Consider the following 23035-nt stretch of genomic DNA (forward strand, 5'->3'; position numbering starts at 1 on the left):
AAATGCCTTATTACAGCTATGGTGGCAAAGGTAAAAACAAGAACTATATGAAAATATTGCCTGTCTTACAGATGGGAAGCAAGGGAATCCAGCCAGTGGTTAACAGCACAGGATAGGAAGGTGGAAAACCACCGTAAAATATCTCCAATGTTTACCTCCACACAAGCGGTGAAAATGTTGCCTCTCTAATGCCCACCTTCGCAGACACTTAGAACTGGATTGTGGAGACAGGACATTAATCATCCCACTCTGCATCAAAACAGTGTACAGTAGTTGACTGATCCTCTACTGCAGATAATCCAGGTCTATCGTCAAAATGGTAAACACATTTAAGGTTTAAATAATTTAAATAATGCATGCCCAATTACTGTATTAATAATGTCAGTAAATCCTCTTCTGTTACCATAATGTTATTCCAGTATCTGGCAGAGTCTATCGGATTACCACTAGAAACACTTGTGTACAGGGGCATTCTAAATTACGTATCATATCATATCAACATTGGTAGTGATAATTATATCTAGCAAGTAATTGGGTCAAAAAATTAATGGGCCCAAAGCAGGTAGTGCATAAACTGTAGCACAAAACCGCAATGCCAGTAAATGAACATGGCTTTAACCCCTTAGGTGCCAGGCTATTTTGCAAGTCTATGTAAAAAGGACAAGCATACTCGTCCTGATGGCGACAGCTTCCATGCAAACAAAATAAAGTAAGCAAATTAGAAATGATGGTTCATGTTGCAGTTATGAAACTGCCTATGAGCAGAGTGATATAGAACACGAGCTTGCTTAACTAAAACTGCAACGTAACACAGCTTTATTCGTAAAACCTCCCAATAGTATGAATAATACATTACCGTAATAGTTGAAATAAACATTACACCGGTGCACCTCAGAATTCACAGAATGGCTTTGCATTTAAAGCTTATCATGGCCAGCAATACAACTAAGATGGTGCCAGAGAGATGGGACAGTTCTTGGCTGTACCAAGTAGTGCTTTGCCACCGTTGGAAAATCATATAGTCAGAGCTCTTGCATTCATGGTGAGGGCAGAAAAGCAATCAGCTCGTTGAAAGGGAGTGATTCAATGCAGTTCAGCCTTGTGATGCTGGGCAATGACCATAGACACCTTGCTCTTGTGATTCATGGGAAGGAAAAGAGAAACGCCACTAAAAGAAGATCTTATTAAGGTGCATTATTGTGACATCCGGCACACAGTATATTGTGTGTTCTTGTGTTCTGTGAGGAGAAAAGACGAGTGATCCTCACAGGAAGATGGAAAGAGCCATTACAACACATCCTTGAGCTCATGGTCAAGCAGTATCTTATGAGGTCTTCTGTTCCATGGAGAGTAGAGACAGGGGATCAGTATAGGTAGATGGAAGCATTCAATACACAGCATTCCTGTGACATTTGTCAAACTGTTTTTCTGACTTCTCATGTCCCTGCCATGGGGAAGAAAGCAATCCGTACTGAGAATGGAGACATTCATTTCAGAGCAGCTCTGTGGTTTTTGGTAAAACAGTCTATTCGGAGATATTGGGTTGTAGTCATGAGAGGAACGGAAGCAACAGCACTGTAAAGTGAATTCATGATTGCAGAACAGCCTTGTGATCTTGGGAAAGCAATATAGCATGGGAGAATATTCTTTAGAAATACCACTCTGAGCAGTCTCAGAGCGGTCTTTCTAAATCAACCTTTATTTTCTGGATTTTTAAAACAATTGAGATATGCACTGTATCCTCTCTGGGCCAATCTGGGCCGAGATGGTGTCAGATATTATAAACACAATCAAGAGATGATTAATACCTGTAGGTATGCTTCAGTCCTCTTCTTTCAACCAGCATTCCTGATACAGTACATCATTAATACCCAATTTAGAAACCAAGATCTCCTTGGTAATTAATCATTTACCTTAGCCTACCAGGTAGACCTTCCCATCTAATGCAGATCAGTATCAGGCTTATTGGGCGCTGCCGGCCTTAATACATGCCCCTTCCATCTGTAAAGGGATTCTAATTAATGCCTGCTTGGTCATTAAACACAATGAAGATACCGACGTGCTGATGGATTTTGAAAAGCCTGACCTCCTTTTTATTACTGACCATGACTTACGAAGGTTCCCTACACAGAGATGAATATGTAAACACACAACTAATAAGCATTGGCAATTCCAATGCATCTGGTTTAGGAGCTAATTAGATTCTTCTGCAAAGCCTCCAAAGACAAAAAAAGTCTTATCATGTACATGGGCAAACTATTGGTTTCGCCAATTTGTATTATTGTAAGATTTGACCTCAAAGAGAATTCCTAATGCACCCACTTATAACCAATGTTGGCAATGCAGATATTAAAATGAAATCACCTAAATAATAAAAACTGGCGACGCCAATGCATCTGGCTGAGTATTCTGCAAAGACCCACATGGCAAAAAGGTTTATCAGATAAATGTCCGAACTATTGGCAGGCCAATGTTTATTATTGTAGGGTTGAATCCATGCGGGATCCACCTCTTAATGTCTTGCATATTGCTGAGTTCACTGTTTGCAGGGTCACCTTTTTTGTTTCAATATCTCTGACAGGCTCCTTTTATACATCCTCCAGAAATAAGCTGGCTCTCCTTTACAAGCCCCTGAATCCTTGTTGTTGGATTAGGCACAGCTGCTTTCATCCACTAAACAAGGTCATATGTTCACATAGGTTGGATGATAAAGAGTTAAGAGGAGAGAGATGAGTGGATGTACAATGTTATTAAAAGTAGTCTGGACAGACTACGTTATAAAAGTTTTGCTTCAGATGAAGATACAATAATAGCTGAGCGTCTTCCGATTGCACTGTTTATCTGGTAACCCTGATCAAAGCACATGTATGGAGCTACATGGTAGAATGCAGGGGACATGCACCTATGTGTCCTTTCACTTTTTGATTGTGAAGCCTTGTCTGTCCCGCTGATTCGTGTTTCCACCTCTCCTGCATCATCTGGTCTTATATCAACATCCTCTCAACCATTGTTAAGGATACTGGTCTTCCTCTCTCTAAATCAATGTTAAAAGGTTTTGAAAGTCTTTTTGTGCCAAAAAATCATTGTTTTCCCTGTCATTTCTGTCAAATAAATAAATAATATGTTTTTTTTTTTTTAAAAAAGGGGTATTTTACTCCCTATTTACTTGTTGTTGGGTTCTTGCTGGGAGTAAAAGTAGCTTTTACACCTCTTGTTTGTAGGCATGTATATACACTAATGTCCAAACACCCTGTTGAGTGCAAGACACCAACAAGAATTTGCACAAACTTCTTTAACAAAAGTGATGTGCAATGTGCACCGTCACATGAATCATCTAGCCGAGTCGTACAATCAGTGCTTAATTTGTGGGGGTGGTTGCAGGTGCCCAACACCGGCACTCTTTTTTGGGCACCGGAACTCATGAGGGGCCAGCGCACGTGCAATTGCTTTGTTTTTCTTCCACTTCGCTTTGCTTCGATTATAAATCATTGGAATTTGTCATTCTGATCTCAATCTCTCTCGTGCTTGCAGGTTGCAGGCAATGGCTGGCTGGGCCTGGGAAAGGCCAGCAATAGCAATGAACAACAAACTGTTACAAACAATAGCCAATGAAAACTACCATTCTGTTGTTACTATGCAGTAAACCAGTCTGTATAGTAACGCAGAATGTGCAGTTTTCATTGGCTGTTCTTCTGAGCCAGTGAAATTACATGGTGACGTATGATATGATATGATATGATATTTGTAACGCGCCTATACACAAGTGTTTCAAGGCGCGACGAGGCAGGGAGGGAGGGAAACAAGGGGAAGACAGACAAACGATCCTACTAGGCCAGGTGTCATTCAGATCGCGCAAGTGCAGAGGTAAGGGGAAAAGGAGAAAGTGCAGGGGGAGGAGGTGGGGGGGAAGTGCGGTACAAGGTAAGTAGCGTAAAAATAAATAAATAATAAATAATAAATAAAAGGGCCAGCTGGTGGCAAAGTGCGAGGTAAGTGCAGAGCAAGTGCTGGGACGTATTGTTGTTTCCACAGGAGGCAGCGCGGCGCCAGCTTCATTTCACGAGTTACTGTGAAGTGAAGGTGTCGAGGCGTGGCATTGTCGTTCCTGATTTGTGAGAGAGAGAGCCTGCCCTGCTGCACTGCGTGGTGCAGCCTAGTTGCTTCCTGGGGCCCCCTCTGACTGCTTTTTCATTTGTGCGGGTGCCAGTGTGGGCACCCGGCCTGCCCACCTTGAGGTGCGACAGGAGACCAAATCCCAGCCGGCAAAGCCGGTAAGTCACTTGTTGTGTGCGGTGCAGCCTGAGCCTGTCACAGTCAAGTGATTAGGCAATGAAGGCCCAGGTCGGGGCCCGGGTGGTGGCACGGTCCCCTGTTGGTGTCCTGACTGCCCAGGAGACAGGACCCCATCAGGGGCCCATCCGTGCCCGGGCTTCTGTCTGTGTGACCTGTGTGCAGTGTTCTGCTGACTGCAGTCAGTGCCAGGCCCAGGCCAATTTCTGTGACCACGGGCTGCCGGCTGCCGCAGACTGAGTCGGATGACTCTGCCGCGGGCAGCCGGGCCTGTGGATTGTGCCCAAAAGTATGTTTTTTACTTTTTTCTTTGAAAACCTGGCCTTCCGTGGGGCCGGTGACCGGGGCCCCGCCCCACAGAAGGTAGGTTTTAAAAGAAATAACTTATTTTGAGTGGCGGCTGCGGCCCATCACTTCGAAAGTGATGGGCCCCAGCTGCCCAAATATACGTTTTTTCTTTTAAAATCTTACCTTCCGTGGGGCCGCTGCGCCGCGCACCTATTTTTGTCATCATCAGGCTCAGCATGGCCGTGGCGGCCCCACGGAAGGTAGCCTAAGTGATTGAGGCAAGGCAGGGCAAAGCCCAGGACCGGGTGGGGCACGGGTGGCAACGTGGTCCCACTAGTGTCTGTCACAAAAGGAATGAAATGTCGTTTGCAATTTTGGCCAATTTTTCATTGGTGCCGAGCCCGACTCAGGACAATTGTATGCCCCAGTCCGACCCTGGATAGCATTCATCTAAGCGAAACATGAACTGTGAATTTTTTCCTGGGTGTTTCTTCCTTTTAATGTTATCGGCCTCATTAGTTCACAAACGAGCTTCAGCGAGGGGACCCGGAACGGTGCACGTATTGGGCTAAAACCGAACTGGCTGCACTTTGCGAGAAAAGCCCATGCAAAGAAGAACTTCTGAAATGCCATTAAGGCTTAAAGATACACACATGGAAACTAGACGGTGATAAACATGATGCACGTGCTCGCTAATCTGTCGTCATGAATAAAAGCACTAGTTGAGTATTCGTGTATAATTCTCAACCGTCTATTGCTGTACTTTCTTTTATATAATTCCGGTCCATGTTTTGTATCCTGATGTGTGGAAACACCAGATGTGGCCCCTTAACCTGGGTACAATACGCTCCGAGCATGTGCTCCGAATGAGAGCACATGCAATCCTCAGATAGGAATCCTCAGATAGGGAGGTGGGTGTCTGTTACACCCCGCAGTTTAGTAAAGTATGTCAAGAACATGTCAGTGGGAAGGAGATATCCGAATATGCATTCTCCTCTGGCTCCTGAATATTGGGTGACAAAACATATTTAGTTTTTTAATGTGTTAAGGTGGAAAGAGGCCCTAAAGCAGAAGTAGCACAGGCCGTTGATTTCACGTCTTGCAGAAATGACTTTTTCCAAGTTATACAACACCATGCCCATGCTTGAAGGAAGGGTGAAGGGGGATGCATTTATGAGATGTGATGACTGATAAGGGCTTGAGAGTAAATTGATTACACAAAACACCTGGCTGAGGAGACTGAAGAACGGGCTGAGGGGAGGGTGCTCTTCCTGGAGGTAACCGATTAACAATACTTTGTGTACTTTAACAGACTGTCAAATAGGGCAGAAGGGGTAGAGACAAATACAGTGCAACAGTGACTGAAACAGAATGCTTTTTTATTTATTTGCATTTTCAAAGCGCTCACACAGCCCGGGGGCATCGAGGCGCAGTTACAGGAGGAGCATGTCTTAGTTGCGTATTTACTACTAGCCTGTGCCAGCAGTTGCTGCAGCGCCAAACATGTGACATGGAGCAGCAGCAGTTTGATGGGCTGGTGGTGGGCCGATCTAGGTAGGTCTAGCACTGAACTCACGCGGCCGGCACGCCTGCGCTGAGGGTGGCGCCGCGGCCTGCGCTGAAGGCGGCGCCGTGCCGCACTGCGTGACGCGTGGCGCCCGGCATTATGGGGCCAATATTTTGTGGGCACTGGCACTTATTATTTTACAAATTAAGCACTGCGTACAATCCACTCAAACACTTATGCCTGGTGTTTGATAATGTTTTTTTGTTTCTGTGGGACCTTCTACAGTGAACTGACCTGCCCACGGAACTGTTTCGCAAGAGTCTAGGAGCACTCCGTCTAATTATGTTAACTTTTTAGATGTTTAAGATAAGTAGAGGGGAACAAGGGAGATAAACCAACCCTGACACTAGGTGGTAACCTCAATGACACACAGCAGATGTCCACACCTTTGTGGAACTCTCTTGTCCCTCGCACACCCAATATATGCTACAAAAAACCCAAATATTTACTGTTTACCGTATCATTTCATAATAATGCCACTGTGAACATGTTTCTATATTAAAAGTAATTTTACTTTGCCTGTGTATTAGCATTGCATTGAATTAACAGCTCCTGGTGAAGGGAATGGTTTCCCGAAATGCCTAGAGCAGATATTCAAGGATATTAGGACACTACTGCCCCTACCAATGTATAAAATTGTATAGGATTTGATTGGGAATAATTGGACCAATAATTGTGCTATACTTTGTGGAGATACAATAACACAAGCAACTGAATATTTATCAAACTTCTCTCTCTTTCTTTTGTAATTGAATTTTGTATTAAATTTGCTTTATAAAAGCAAAATGAATTTTATGTGTAAAATATGATCTAATATTGTTGATATAAAAACCAATGCACATGCATAGTAACATTACATTCAGAAAAAAGATGTTATAATTGATGAATTTTGTTTATTAATAACGTTTAAAGTGCAGTAGCAATTACTACACACATGACTTCTCTGGATCTTCTGATTGTTATCCTCAGAGCTTCTCCCTAGTTGTTTGTTGTCCCTGGAATAATGCTTTTCAGGTTCTAGAAGATGCCTCGAAGCTATTCGAATTTCGTTCACTTTAATACATATTACTTTGGTGCCTGCACCTCACTTTCCAATACTAGTCCTGTTGATTTATTGGCTGTCTCTGTTATCAGAATCATTGGAGAACAGTCAATGAATGACATGGGTTATTGATTCCATTATGAGGCTTGTGACTGGCTGAGAGGGGATCAGTAATGACCTCAATGTGCTGACTTGAAGTTGAGATGATTGCGATTGAGATGAGGAATCACCTTTGCATTTGAACTGAAGCCTCTTGACGGGTAAATTGAGCTGCTTATGAATTAACTCTGTAGGTGCTAGGCAGCTATTTTTTGCTTCTTTGCTTCTGACATAACATATCCAAATAAATTCACAAAAATGTTAAATCAAATATTCAAAAAGTGAAATAAACGTGTTTTGAGGATTGCATATCAACAACACATTGCTATGCACTGCTATTACAGATTCAAATGGGTGCCCTTAAAGGAATGGTTCGCCCAAAAAAATGTATTGCAAAAAAAGATGGGCAATAATAAAAAAAATAGATTGGCACTTTTTTTTTAAGTCCCTATGTAAAATTTTGGGCAAATGAAGCTCAAAATTTACAAAAGGAAGCACATGGGGGCATACATTTTGTGAAATCGATGCCCACTTGTGCTTGCTTTTGCGGCACTAATGAAGGAAAAGCCAGCCAGCTGTAGTAAACAAAAGCTACCACTGGGTGGCTTTTCCTTCATTGGTGCCGGGACTCGGAGGACGCAGACTGGAGACTACAGGCAGAAAAGCTGCAGCTGCATCTCGGTAAGTGCTATTTAAAAAAAAAAAAAATAAGCACTAAATGCGTTTTTTTTTCTACGTTTTTCGGGCTGGAGGAGCCCGGAAAACTTAGAAATAAAACCGCAGCTTTGAAAATGTATTTATGTTTGCGGTAGCTTTTGAAGCTACCGCAAACATAAATACAATGTTATTGTGTTTGAAAACGCTGCAGTTTTTCTTTCTAAGTTTCTCAGGCTCCTCCGGCTCGGAGGAGCCTGAGAAACTTAGAAAGAAAAACTGCAGCATTTTTGAAACACAACCGCGGTTTGTTTCAGCCTGCCGTGGCTATCACTTTGGGTCTCCGGTGCTCCCCGACGGGAGCACCGGAGACCCAAAGTGAAAGCCAAGATAGTTAGAAACACAACACGGTTGTGTTTCCATGCCGCAGTGTTTCTGCCTAAAGCTGTTTTCCCATTTGGGGCTCTCAGGCTCCCGGTCGGGAGTCCAAGAGCCCCAAACGGGAAAACAGCTGTAGGAAGAAACACTGCAGCATTTTGCATTTGAGAAAACAACTGCGTTGTGTTTCTGCCTAAAGCTGCTTTCCCATTTGGGGCTCTCGTGCTCCCGGTGGGGAGCCCGAAAGCCCCAAATGGGAAAACAGCTTTAGGCAGAAACACTACAGCATTTAGCATTTCAGAAAACAACCGCGTTGTGTTTCTGCCTAAAGCTGCTTTCCCATTTGGGGCTTTCGGGCTCCCCACGGGGAGCCTGAGAGCCCCAAATGGGAAAACAGCTTTAGGCAGAAACACCACGGCATGGAAACACAACTGTGTTGTGTTACTGCCTATCTTGGCTTTCACTTTGGGTCTCCGGTGCTCCCCTCGGGGAGCACCGGAGACCCAAAGTGATAGCCACGGCAGGCAGAAACACAACGCAGTTGTGTTTCAAAAACGCTGCAGTTTTTCTTTCTAAGCTTCTCAGGCTCCTCCGAGCCGGAGGAGCCTGAGAAACTTAGAAAGAAAAACTGCAGCGTTTTCAAACACAATAACATTGTATTTATGTTTGCGGTAGCAAATATAAATACAACATTTTTAAAGCTGCAGTTTTATTTGTAAGTTTTCCGAGCTCCTCCAGCCTGGAAAACTTAGAAAAAAAAACACAGCTACTGCTTATTTTTTTAAAATAAATAGCACTTACCGAGATGCAGCTGCAGCTTTTCTGCCTGTAGTCTCCGGTTTGCGTCCTCCGAGTCCCGGCACCAATGAAGGAAAAGCCACCCAGTGGTAGCTTTTGTTTACTACAGCTCGCTGGCTTTTCCTTCATTAGTGCCTTAAAAGCAAAAGCGAGCACAGGCGGGCATCCATTTCACAAAATGGATGCCCCCCAAAATGGATGCCCCCATGTGCTTGCTTTTGTAAATTTTGAGCTTCAATTGCTCAAAATTTTACATAGGGACTTAAAAATAAAAGTGCCAATCTATTTTTTTTTTATTGCCCATCTTTATTTGCAATAAAAATGTTTGGGCGAACCATTCCTTTAAGGATTTTGCAGGGTACTTGGGGGCAGTACAGATCACATGTCCAACGCTTATGTGCATCAAGACTGAGAATCTGTCCTCAGTCCAGCCTCAGTAATGCAATGCAATATGGAGTACCAGTTTCCATTCACGAAGCTTCCAGGATTCCCCTGCACCTTTCAGCAGACAGCATTCAGTGAAGACACACAACTACAGTATTAAAAACAAGCAGCCTGTTGTCAGGGATGCAGCAGCTTGCAGGTATAGCTCAACTGGGCACTTAGCTTGTTCCTAGTACGTGTCCTGAAATGAAATATCCACAGCAGATTACTGCAAATGTGACCTCTGGACATGAACAGATCATTGCTGGAGACCATGGGAGATGTTGCATTCATGATGCAAGCGTGGTATGCCAATGAAAGGCAAGTTATCACAACTCGAGCAGGATATTAACCCTGAACCTGGATTTGATAGCTTTTGTACCTGAAAGCAGACCCTTAATGGGTCAGAGGTTCACCAATCCATACGGATATGCATTTCGTTGATGGGCCTGGTAGACTCTTCCTCATAACCAAGGAATGAGTTCATGAGCACTGTAAGGCGAGAAATTAGATGGGAGCCAATCTTGGCGATTTTATATATGATTAGTACCCGGCGAGGGACAATGAGACTGTAACATGCAATCTCATTGGCCCTCAGCGGGTAGTTACTAGCCCAACAAAGCCTTACCTCCCCTTCTTCCACATCCCTCGATGTTTGCATCTGGCCACCATGGAAAGTAAGAAGGGACTACGTGCAGTACCTTATCCCCATTGCATGACGGCCATCTTTTTTATTTACTTTTTTCTTCTTTTTTGAATGTCCGCCATGGAAAGAGAGAAGGGGCAACGTAGTCCCATCTCCCCGTTCCGTGGCGGGCATCTGTTTTCCTTTCTTTTCAGTTGTGAAACGCAGCATTTCACAACTTCTGAAAAGATTCTAATAGTACCCCGGTCCAACGGGCCAGGGTACTAATAGCAATAAGCCCCTCGCTGGGCGGGCATTACCACTTCACTTTGCTCGGGCCTGTAACTTTGCCCTTCCGCCCCCCCGCTGCTCAGGACTTGTTGCTTAAACATATCATCGATGGGACATGGGGCATTAAATGACTTTGAGTTATAAGTCCAGCCACAGTGCTAGTGAGACCCTTGTTAGAGTCATTTGGGGAGAGGTGTTTGGCAATGCACATCTTAGCATTGAATAATTGCATTGAGGCATCATAGAGTTACTGCAATGGAGCTAGCGTGGGAACTGCCCACTATGGCAGTGCCAGCTCAGTGAAATAGAGAAAATGTTCCTATGTTGGATCTTCGTTTGGGCATGCAATTTGCTGGCCTTCTGGAAAGGTCGATTTGCTTCCTGAAATATGCATATGACAGGTAAAGAGATTTGTAGGAAAGTAGACGTCCGTCGTATTTCCAATAGTTTAGCCACCCTTAAGTTGGCGCTAATTGGATTCGTTCTTAGTTTTAGCTTTGGTGGTGTAAGTTCTGTGGCTTTCAATTGGTCTGTGAATTCCAGAACCTTGGTCTCCTCTTTTTCCAGAAGCTGTATTATTGTCCTTGGAGAGCACCTCGGAGGTAGACTGCTCTTATAAAAAGCCTGACAGAGGAAGCCGATGGTACTGAAACAGGAGAAATTGCAAGATCAGTAGAACGAGATGGAGAGGAAGCAAAGAGGATCAGCGATTGAAAGGATGAGATGAGCAGCGGTGATTTTTTAATATCTTACAGTCCAATATATATATATATATATATATATATATACATATATATATATATGTATATATATATATATATATATATATATATTTAAAATGTATTGGTGGTATGGCTGTAGAAATCACAAAATTCATACAAATAATGACAAACTCATAAAATCAAACTACATAATATGCCCTTACAAACGTTGAAAGTTCTCCATAATTCATGCACACAATTATTTTTTGTTTCAATATTACTCACAACTCCATAAGAGCCCTACACAATGCCAAGTTTAAATATATTTGATTGATCCACAGAAGTCAAGTCCATACAAATGTCCTGGACGTAGATCTAGACAGCGGCATAATTAAATTACAATACTTCTTAATTAAGTTCCGTGTACCTACACAATCAGTTAAAAGATGTTTATCAGACTCAATTGCATCCTTCCCTCCAGTAAAATCAGCATACCCATTTTTATTTTAAGCAATTATCCCAGAGCTGGGGGCATTATCGCTTCAGGTAATGCATGGAGGCACATAGTTAGAGATCTGAGCGAAAGGAGGGCCTTGATATAGGCCACAGGGCATTACCTGAAGCAGTAATGCCTCCCAGTGAGGGGATCACTTATCTGGTTACCTGGTGGGGAAGATAGCGGCCTCCCCATATGGTAATCTTGACGCTCTGGAGGCCCAGAGCGTCAAGATTACCATATGGCAATGCCCCTACTGCGAGCATCCTCTTTGGCTGGGAGGCCTAAACTATGCCCCCGCCGGGTACTAATTAATTTTAATCTCGAATGCAGCTCCTCAAGGGTAGGAACTGAACTTGGATGGAATCTAAGGCGGTCAGATCTGAGCTTACTCGAAGGGTATTTGATTGTGCTTGCAGTATCTCTCTCCTTCGATGCAGCTTTGCAAACCCCTTGAACATTATATAAGCTTCTGTCATTCCAATATTATTTTAAAGTTGTCTGTCTAATAATCCATGTCAAATGCCGGTGCATTTCAATAAATTCATGATTTTACTACGATAGACTGCAAGCAAAATGCATATTTTAGAAAAACAGATCTCGTGTTTTGGGGAAACTGCTGCCAGTATAATGTTATTTCTATAAACAAGGGATTGAAATTACACCTTGGAAATAAAACTTTAATTTTTGTTGTAGACAGGGAATTAGCATGCATGTTATGTGCTGTTCTCTACTGCATGCTTTGTAAATAATATAGCGTTAGTAACGTGTTCCATGGATGTGGTATACCAGGAGTAAACGGCCCAGCACCCGAGAGTTTAACGAGGGTACTAGGACGTTTACCCCGGTATAACCCAAAGAATGCGTTGCTAGCCCAATTAGCACACCGGGTTACCAAAGTGTTATTTGAATGAAAATATTGGGTAAAGATGGCCGGCATGGTTGCCTTCCATTTCCGTGGTGGCCGGAAAAACGAGATGCAGGAAAGCTGTTGCGGCGGGCACTGCTGCTGCCACAATCAGGTAAGTGGGACGGAGGAGGGGGTTTGCGTCCAGTAAAAAAAAAGTGGAAAGGGTAGGTGGTGAGAAGATGGTGGGGTGGCGGAAGCAGCCATCGGGTTCCATGGAACACAAGCTTAGCTCAGGAGTATCAGCCCATGAACCAAGGAACCTGAATGGCTGTGCCACCCACCCCGGGTGCTATAAGCTTTGGAGGCACCTACACCTCGTTATCATATCTGTGGACAGCCAAGATCCCAGTCAATCTGCTTCGAGTTATACTTAAGCAATAAGCCCTGAGTAGGGGGGCATTACCACTTTGGGTAATGCCCCGGGGATCATAGTTACAGCCTTAATGATGGCCCGGGGCATTACCTGAAGTGGTAATGCCCCCCATGTGAGGGGCTTATTGCTATTAGTACCCCGGCCCGTAAGATAGGTGTACTAAAAGAATTTTTGTTTCTGTTTCAAAACGCTCTGCTGATCCGGAACAGAAAAAGAAATGGCCGCCCAGGAAGGGAAACAAAGTCTGTTTTCCCTTTCCATGGCGGCCATTGAAAAAAGTAAACGAAGAAAATGGCCGTCATGGAAATGGGAGAAGGGACTATTTGTAGTCCCTTCTTCCTTTCCATGATGGCCTGTCGCAGTTCGGAAGCGGATGTGCTGGGGACAGAAGTGTTCCCACTCCGTCCGCTCCCGAAATTGACTTTAAAGAAAGTAAGTGGGGGTTGGGGCGGGGAGGGAATTCTGTGGATAGGGGGAGAGTGGAGTGTAGAGGGGGGGCCACACCTACCTCTTTCCCTGTCCGCTAAGATGCTGCCACTCCCCACCCCCAATCGGGTACCAATTCTCGTTAAACAGCAACACATAAACTCGCAAAGCTTGGTGTGGCAGTTGAAAGAGGTCCAATTGTTTCCTTAGAGTAATATACTAGCGTTAACAGAATATCAGTAGTAGGTGATGCTTATTACCCATTAGCGACAAAGGTGCTGGGTAAAGCTGGCCATTAGGTGCCTATGGTGGCCAACTAGTGAGAGAGGGGGCACGACTGCATCCCGATCAGTGCTGGGGGCACAGAGAGCTGATCCGAGCCATGGCGTCATGGTAGAGTGCCAGCATTGCGCTGTCGTGGTCCCGACTGTGCATTAATGTCGGAGAACTGTGCTGCCATAGGCATGAGGGGGCCAAGGTAGTGGAGTGGGATGAAGCACGAGGCCGCCGAGGCAGTGGCGGGTGAGCAGAGAGATGGGAGTGAAGAGAGTTTTCATGGTGGCTCAGCTATGAAGAGAAGTGGAATTCCGGGCAACCACTGGCTACTAGCACTGATATTTAATACTGATACGTTAAATTGCCCTATGCCAAACATCCAGTGCCTCATGGAGGCAGAGTATTGAGGAACCCATGGAGAGAGAGCGTAGACAGCGCTGCTAAGACAATAACATGAGGTTGCCCAACTCCAGGCCTCGAGGGCTGGTATCCTGAGGGGTTTTCAGAATATACCTCATTAATATTCATGAGACAAAATGTACATACATTTAGAATCACTGTATGCAAATGTATCTCATGGATATTAATGACAGATATCCTGAAAACCCATCAGGATTCCGACCATTGAAGCCTAGAGTTGGATAACCCTGCATTAAGATGACACTCTATTGCTAGGTAGAGCAAAGAAGAAAAGATTTCATGATCTCACCTCTCACCAGATTTGCCAGTTCGTATGTGGAAGAAAGTGGGTCTTCAGGTGATGCGCAGAAAACACACTTAAGCGGCCCATCAGGGCATAAAAAGGCACTATGGCATGGTGAAGAAAGACTAAATAGACTTGCCATAATGCTTGCATGGCAGCACTCCCCACCTTCTCAATCAAAGCATATGTGAGAGTTTCAAAACTGTTGATTTAGTAGTCTTCGACACCAAATTGGCTTTCAGAAAGAAACATAATATAAACAAATCCTAACAATTATTGAAAAAATAATTACAAGACATTTTGTGTTGTGATTTGTTAGAGTAGGCAATGATAATGCGCATCCATCGTACCCAAATTGATGGTACCTATTTTATAATGTTGGGAAGAGTAAGACACTATGTTGATCTGACAAGATGAACGCAAAACAAAAGGTGATGGCTGCAAGGTTTTGACTTAATCATAACCTCTGGCACAGCTCTGGGCAACCCTCCAAACCATTGTTTTTTAAGCCTGTGAAGCCATTACAGAAAGGGGAAAGACCATATGCAAATCAGGCTTGCATCCAACGCAAAAGGGGCAGTCCAGCTCGAACTGCTAGATCACATCCCTGCTGCCCAAGACCACAAGCATCTCAAACATGTTTATGTCTCATTGGGCATCATCAGTGAGGAGTAGCTTGGGTCTCTAGGACCAGCTGGCTTGGGACCCACATCTGGGCATACCCATCCAACTCGAGGTGAGTAAATCAAAACAAAAGATGATGGCTGGAAGGTTTTGAATTAATCATAACCTCTGGCACAACTCTCCAAACCATTGTTCTTTAGCTTGCCAAGCCATTACAAAAGAGGAAACATGTCTGAAGTCACCCTGAGTGGGACAGGTTTGCCCAGACATGGGTCCTGTGCCTGCTGGGCCTAGAGACTCAAGCTACATCTCACTGATGAGGCCCAACGAGGCTAAAACATATATGGGGATGCTTTTGGTCTCGTGCATAAGGGATGTGCATAGAAGTTTTGGCTGCCTCTTTTGGGGTGATACTAAGCCTGATTTGCATATGACCTTTCTCCTTTTGTAATTGCTTAGCAGACAAAGAATGATGGCCTGGAGGGTTGCCCAGGGGAATGCCAGAGGTTGATATTAATTCTTCCTAAATACCTTCCTTCTCGAGCTCTTCACTCATCTGCCTCCAATTCCCTCAGGGTCAGTCACTTCTCCAAGCAACAAGTTGGTGGTAGATCTCTTTCTTTGGCGGGGGCATCCCTCTGGAACAGACTCCCTGCCTCCTTGAAACGTGGGGAGAATCATCTTCGGCTCTGGAAGCACCTCAAAACCTTTCTCTTTGCGTCCGCTTTTTCTCCTCCTCTCCTTGCTGATTTCCTGGCTGACACTGAAACTGCACTGGTTACCCAGCCACCCTCTGATCTCGGGCCCAGGTCCACTCTCCCACCAGTCGCACTCCTGCACTGCCTTCCTGGCAACCCCTGCACTTGGTGACTGTTTTCTGTATCCCACTTCCAGCACTTGACACCGGACGTCTGCACTTACCCTTTCACTTGCCACCTGCTGGCCATACTTTTACTTGTTAGCTGGTCAAGTGGCACAGCGAGTAGAGTGCTCGCTTTGACATCCGTGCAGAGCCTGCTAACGCAGGTTCGAATCCCAGCAGGGCCAAACTCAGCCTTTCATCCTTCCGAGGAAGATAAATGAGCACAACACGCTGTGGGTACTAATAAGCAGCGCTCAGATACCTGAGGGTTTGTAGCGCTATATAAGTGCCTAAATATTATTATTATTATTATTGTTTATTAGTGTCTCTTCCCATGTACTGCACTGTCCTCTCCCCCTTCCCCACCGCACTTCTCCTACTTCCCCTGCCCATGCACTTGCGCGATCTGAATGACACCTGGCCTAGTAGGATTGTAGTCTGTCTTCCCTCTGTTCCCCCTCCCTTGCCTCGTCGCACCTCGAAACACTTGTGTATAGACGCGTTATGAATGCCATATCATATCATATCCTTCCAGCATCACCCCTTTTGTTTTGCTATAGTCACCCCGGAGTGGGACGGGTATGCCCAGATGTGGGTCATGTGCCTGCTGGGCATAGAGACCAAAGCAGCTCCTCAGTGATAAGGCCCAACAAGACCGAATCATGTTTGGGGATTCTTGTGGTCTCGTGCAGAAGGGATATGACCTAACAGTTTGGGCTGGACTGCCCCTTTGAGGTGGGACCAAGCCTGATTTGCATATGGTCTTTTTCCTTTTGTAATAGCTTGGCAGGTGAAGAAAAATGGTCTGGACGGTTGCCCTTGGCAATGTCAGAGGTTGAGATTAATTCTAAACCTTCCAGCCATCACCCCTTTTGTTTTGCTGTAGACCTGACATGAAAGACTTCTGCAGATGAAGAATTAGCCAGCGAGGTATCTTACCCGGGGAGACCATCTGGCTCATTATGAGGGTATGTTTGTAGGCCAATTCAAAACCAATGTACTAGATGTAACATTGAGAACCTTCAATGTAAATCGGCCACAAGCTAACAAATGTTTGGATATGCTATGTAACAGCAGGACTCAATACAAGTTTGGTGGTGTGGGAAAAAACTGGTGGTAATTATGTTCCCGGCACTTTTCCAATAGCACCAAATTATAATTTTTGGTGGATTCACCGCTGCCAGAATTACCACACAGTAAATCTGCCGATTTTCAGAGGAATAGTGGCAGATTCGGTATTACCCAAATTGTTCGTTTAAAATTGTTCGAATGAACAATTGACCGAATTTAAAGGGTCACAATTGACCTTTTCACAATTGACCATATATATATATATATATATATATATATATATATATATATATATATATATATATATATTATCGGTTTGGTAATATATATATATATATATATATCGGGTTTTGGGGGGTTTGGCGTTGGGTGGGGGGTTGTGGGGGGTTCCCCCCACAAATATGTTACAATTGACCTACACAATTCGGTCAATTGTGAAAAGGTCAATTGTAATTCGAACAGTTGTAAAACGAACAATTCGTATACAACCGCAGATTCGTCTCCAGCTTTTTGATGGAGGGAAATCCACCACTTTACCTAAAAAAAACGCCAGATTCACTGCACAGTAATTCCGCCGGCGGTAGATCTGACAAAAATCCCCATGAAAACCTGCGGACTCAAAACATTTAGAATTACCACCACTTGAAATCCCATAGCAAATCCATGGGACCAGGTGACGGTAACAGTAATTGCGTTTTGCAGTACTACGGCAGATTTGCTGCCGCAATACCACCAAGCTCGTAATGAGGCTTGTGTGGTGTCTAGACGATCAAGGAAGACTTTTTCTTCAAGTGTTGAGAAATTAGGAAACATCATTTCGAACATGTTCTAATAATGTTGAAATGTGTGAAAGGAGGATAGCACACGGGCAACGCGCGTGTCTTGTAAGCGACCACGCAGAGCAACAGAAGTTCGAATCCCGGATCTGCGCTTAGAAACCGAACTCGGGTATGGTATTAGGCAGCGTTATAAACAATGAATGAAATAAATAAGTACATGGCATGAACCCAAAACCAATGTGTATACAAGGCAACAGTATTTACTGAAAACTGGAGAGAAAAAACAAGAAGCATTTGTTGCCAAACCTGCAGCAGCACTGGTCCCCATATCCACCACAGCTGCCAAGCTTGATTGTCAGACTTTTTAAAATAAATGCCGGAAGAATGAATTCTGGCCAAAGGGCATCACTTACCTAAAGTGGGGTCATATTCCCAGATGAAGCGCCTGGTCAGAAACCTTACGGCGAGCGCTAGAGAGAGAGAAAAGATATTGAACTAAAATTATTCTCCATGTCTTTCTTTAATCTATTAGAAGAGCAGAAACATATATATATATATATATATACACTTGAAATCATTTCTTAAAATATATGCGGTACCATTGAGAAACAGAATGTTAATGGGGTACCCCAGCATGTCCCCCAGTAGTTGATCCCATGAAAGTAATCCGGTATGCAGGAAGAGAGGGGACATACAGAATTATAAAGGCTGTTCTGTTCACCCTGCACCCAGGTGTGTGTGTGTATATATATATATATATTTATATATATATATATATATAGATATATATATAATGCTGGCGGTGGAAACCTGTTTGTCTGAATGAGCCCTAATCACGCGGTGCTCTCGCGAGGTCCGAGAAGACAGCCTTCAAGTTCCAAGAGCCAAATACAAATGAAACCCCAAAGAGAGAACCACACATATTACAAGAGGAATGGGACATAAAAGGGATTCTCGTAATATGCAAGGGCTCCTGTCTGTTTGGGTTTTCATCCAATTTATCTGAAGAATTGCCTAAACCATCAAACCTCGCGTAGGTCTACCAGATCAAATCACACCAATCGTCTCGTTTGCCTCAGAATTTAAGAGAAGCCGGGGCAAAGGTCACTCTTTTCTGGTTATAGCCACTCTTGCATGGAAAGAAATCCCAATCACGATGCGTACAGAGGAGAGCCTGTCTACCTTCTGAAAAAGGCTAAAGACTCTTCTATTTAAATAGAATATTTGCCCCGCCTACCGACCCCTTTGCACAGAACTCTCATTTATGTAGCCCTTTGGGCCCTTGTGTTTCTGTCTTTGTTATGGTGTTATATGTGTGCCCTGATGCCTGCGGGACAGCCCATGAAGCACAGGGGCATGGTGATTAATTCCAGTAGCACAACAGTATTAAAAGCTGTGCTGGTGGTAGCAATGTATTTGTTTCGAAAGACAGTTCACACTTTCGCCATGACCGTTTCTGACTTCTGACGGTAAACCTGCAGACGCAGATTTGAATCCTGGCGGGGCCTACTCAGCCTTTCATCCTTCTGATGTTGATAACTTGAGTACCACGCAGTAGGTAATGATATCAACTGTTATTACAGCGCTTTGATGCCCTCTGGTGAGCTAGCGCTAAATAAAAACTGGTATTAGTACCCAGCGAGGGCGCAATCAGAATCTGTCTGCTTTTTGCAGGTTCTAAATTCAGGTAGTTTCCATTGGTGTATCGCACGCCGAAAAATACATGCTGGCATAAAAGCATGTGGTATTTGAAAGTGGAGGAGGAAGGCACGGGGAAAAGGTATTTCCACTTCCTGGCCCTTCCCCACCTTCAAATGGAAAGAAAATCCCCTGTAGCGGTAAAGCAAGGCCAACGCCTCTGCACACCTTGCTTTTGTCTTACTTTAGCGCTCCAGTGCTTAGCAAAAGAAACCCACAGTGTTGAATCTTCTTTTCTTTCATTTTACAACATCGTCAAGGCAACAACGGTCTCGCTGAACTCCCAAAATGGAGATGGTCTTGTTGTCTCCACCAGAGACTCCACGAAGACTGAGATTTCTTTCAGCCGTCAGAGCCTAGGATTCTCCAAAACAGAGTCTGCTATTTTCTCGTAAACCAACGCTCTTCCAAGGAGTCATATTTTGAATGACTCCGCTACGTCACGTCTGACGAATCTTTGCAAACTGAGTGACTCGCATTTGGCACTCACTCCAGGGACATGGGGAGGCAGCAACCAAGGCATTGCTCGCAACCATCAAAGGCTCAGTGATAATTATGACCTCTGCCTAAATGCCACCAAATCCTAAATTCTATTCATAGGAACCCAGGCACCTCAGACGCTGCCATTCCCCTGACCCAACTGCATGCCCCAAACCCAAAAACAAGAGAGTCGTCCAAGAAATTGGGGTATAATCCTCAATATCAATCAGGGGTGCTGCTAGGTCTGGAAAAGATTTGGGGCTCAGCTCATGTCAGGAAAGTCAGGACCCGGGGCTAGCTAGCCTTTTGGTTGTAGCCTGAGAGCATCTATCCAGGGCTACAACAGAAAGACCTAGGGGCCGGCTTTAGCCTCCCCCAAGCCCCTAGCAAAGCCTCTGATATAAATGTAGCATTTCATCCTGGGATCACTGATGAGGCTGGAATACCTCTTTCCCAAGCCAACAGAAAAATACCACCAATGATTGAGATGCCACAAGACGTGGCGGTATCTCGATCTTCAGGCCTTTCTCACATTGACTACTAAAAGAACGTGCACCTCGGAAGGACAGAAAATCCAATAGGTTAACGACTACTCATCCAGAATACTCTGACAAGACTGGTAGTAGGCCTTAAACTAAGATATTGTATCAGCCCAGGTTGCCATATCTCCTGTGGCTGCTAGTGGAAGGCGGAACCACTTTCAAAACTTTACATAGAGCTTTCAAGACCAAGGGACCCAAATACAAAGGTCGAAGACCGAGTAGATGGAGCAGGGATCTGCAACATTTGGCTCTCCAGATGTTTTGGACTACAGCTCCCATCAGCCCTAGCCAGCATAATTAATGCTGTGAGATGATGGGAGTCGTAGTCCAAAACATCTAGAGCGCCACAGGTTGCAGACCCCTGAGATAGAGGCTAGGCTGCATTGTGAACATGCCAAATTACCATCAAATAAATACATATCTTCTGTTTCCAACCGCTAGAGGGCAGAAGCGAGTCCGAGAAAATCTGCCCACACAAGAGGCCGTGTGAAGAAAGCATGCACCCGCCAACGCTGACTGGGGGAAATGCGGCAGCTGCCGTGGAGAGAATCCCACTGTAGTGTGTAAGAGCCACACGTGGGTGCATGCAGCCCACCCGCCAGGACAGTTTCCTGTCTAGCAAGGCTGGAGATAGGGAGGGGAAGCGGAGATGGGAGATGCAGGGGCAGAGGATAGCACAGCGGCAGCGTGCGCGTCTTGGAAGCAAGACGACACAAAGCAACAACAGGTTCGATCCCCGGGTCCGCGCTTAGAAACCTCCGAGTGTTTAAGCGCGTTATAAATACGTGACAAAGAAAAATCACAACTAAGAAAAACTAACAATTCCTGTAACAGTGCCTCGATGCCTGCAGTTATAAATGTAAAAAAATAAAATAAAATAAATAAAGAGGAGGAAGCAGAAGTCAGGGATGGCAAGATGGCCATGAGGGAGAATGGGAAGAGGCCACTTGAGCTAGCAAGCTGGTGGGCCATGTGTGAGGATACTCTGGCCTACTGGGTCAGGTGGAGAGGTTTGTAGGTGCAGGAATAGGAGTGTTGGAGGGGCATCCAAATGAATGTGAGTTTGCCAAGGAAAAGAGACATGTGACTTTCACTGGAGCCGCATTGTCACCGCACAGTGACTGGCAGAGGCATTAGTAAACCTGGAGCGGCTTTTCCTGCACACTTCACTTTCAGTTCTTCACCATTCTAAACACTTTCACTTTTCTTGATACTCCTGCTTTGCCACCACAATTCCCCTCCTGATATGCCAAGCCACTGGCAAAGCTTGGAAGGGTTGATGATAAGCCAGGCAGCACCGTGGGGGTGGAACAGGCTCCTGACGTGTCTTGCCGAGGCAACCCAGCAACTCAGCCTTCGCTCAATGTGAGTCATGCCTTTAGGTTGAGGCTCAGTGGGTCTCACAGGGCATAGGTATGGAAGGGTTTAGACAACTTTAAAACTGGTTCCATCCAAGGCTCAAATCCTCTGTTTCCAGCATGAGCAGCGCCAATTTGACAAGCCCTTGCCCTTCATCCTGCACTGTTTCCTTCTCCCCTCCGAAAAGTCAGCAGTGCAGCAGATGAAGGGTCAGGGCCCTGTCGCGAGGCACCTTTCGATGACAGATACTCGTCTGGAGCACCAAGGGATAGAAATGGTTGCTGTTCTAGGGGCCAAATTCACAATAGTGGCACGAATCTAATCCTTGGGGACTTGGTGTGGACTCCTGTGCATAGGAGGGAAGAAGTAGGTTTCAGAGTGAGGGTTTTCTTGACATGAAGTGTGCAGAAGGGGAGTATAGTATAGTGGGCAGAAAACTGAAGAGCAGGTCACAGTTGCTCTTCTTTACTCTGGTTCATAAGTATCATTAGCCCCCGGGAGTGGGAAACAACCAATCAGGTTGCTCGGATCGTAAGCTGAATCCCACGTTCCAAGCCTGTGTTCTGAGCAACCTGGCTGTTGCGTCCCCGGCCCCGTGGTAACGTCCCGGGTCCCACGTTAAAGGCCCTCGCCCATAATGCCATAGTATGACTAATTCAATAAATGTGCTGTCAATTACTTTTCTGGTCAAATAACATGAATATTTTATCCATTGTACATTATGTTATTCATATTTATTTTGGTGAAATTATTAGTATAGGCACTATAACTATTTGCCACAGTTATTGATTGTTTATTACGAGATGCTGATTAAGATCTAAATATTCTATTAACGGTACTGTTTTTCGAAACTCCCAGGAATGTCCAAAGGATGGCAGAAGCAGGGGTGTTGCTAGGTCTGGAAAAGATCTGGGGCTACACTAATGTCTGGACTGTTGGGACTCGGGGCTAGCTAGCCTTTTGGTTGCAGACCCCGAGCTTCAATCTGGGGCTACAAATGACCCGGGGCTATTGCCCCCTGAGCACCTCCCCCAGCAATGCCTCAGTGCAGAAGCAGTGGTGGAAATGGAAAAAATGTGGTGGGGGATCCCACAACACAAGGTCCGGGATGGGGGAGAAGTTTGGGGGGTGGCGGTGTCCAAGGGGGCGTGGTCTAGAGGGGACGGGCTCGTAGTGGACATCCAGCAATGCTGGAATACTTAAAAAGAAAAAAAAGCACCTGCGATGGCAGCATTGCCTTTTAATGCCGGCTTTGGCACTGGTGTGTAATGCACAATGCT

At 44.9% G+C, this 23035-nt stretch overlaps 1 protein-coding gene across 4 annotated transcripts in view; it reads right to left on the reverse strand.

Moving 5' to 3' along the window:
* The window catches only part of RERG (RAS like estrogen regulated growth inhibitor), an 881812-nt gene that overhangs the window by 242263 nt on the left and 616514 nt on the right, over positions 1-23035 (reverse strand). For 3 of the 4 annotated variants that reach the window (XM_069628363.1, XM_069628362.1, XM_069628364.1), the window contains one exon: positions 18090-18146. The exons of the other annotated variant lie outside the window; for it this stretch is intronic. In XM_069628363.1, the coding sequence (XP_069484464.1) occupies positions 18090-18146 (57 nt within the window). The remainder of the gene's footprint in view (positions 1-18089; positions 18147-23035) is intronic. 4 annotated transcript variants of the gene reach the window in all.

Source organism: Ambystoma mexicanum, chromosome 12 (genome assembly GCF_040938575.1).
Source record: "Ambystoma mexicanum isolate Mex_15411 chromosome 12, UKY_AmexF1_1, whole genome shotgun sequence".
Classification (NCBI taxonomy): domain Eukaryota; kingdom Metazoa; phylum Chordata; class Amphibia; order Caudata; family Ambystomatidae; genus Ambystoma; species Ambystoma mexicanum.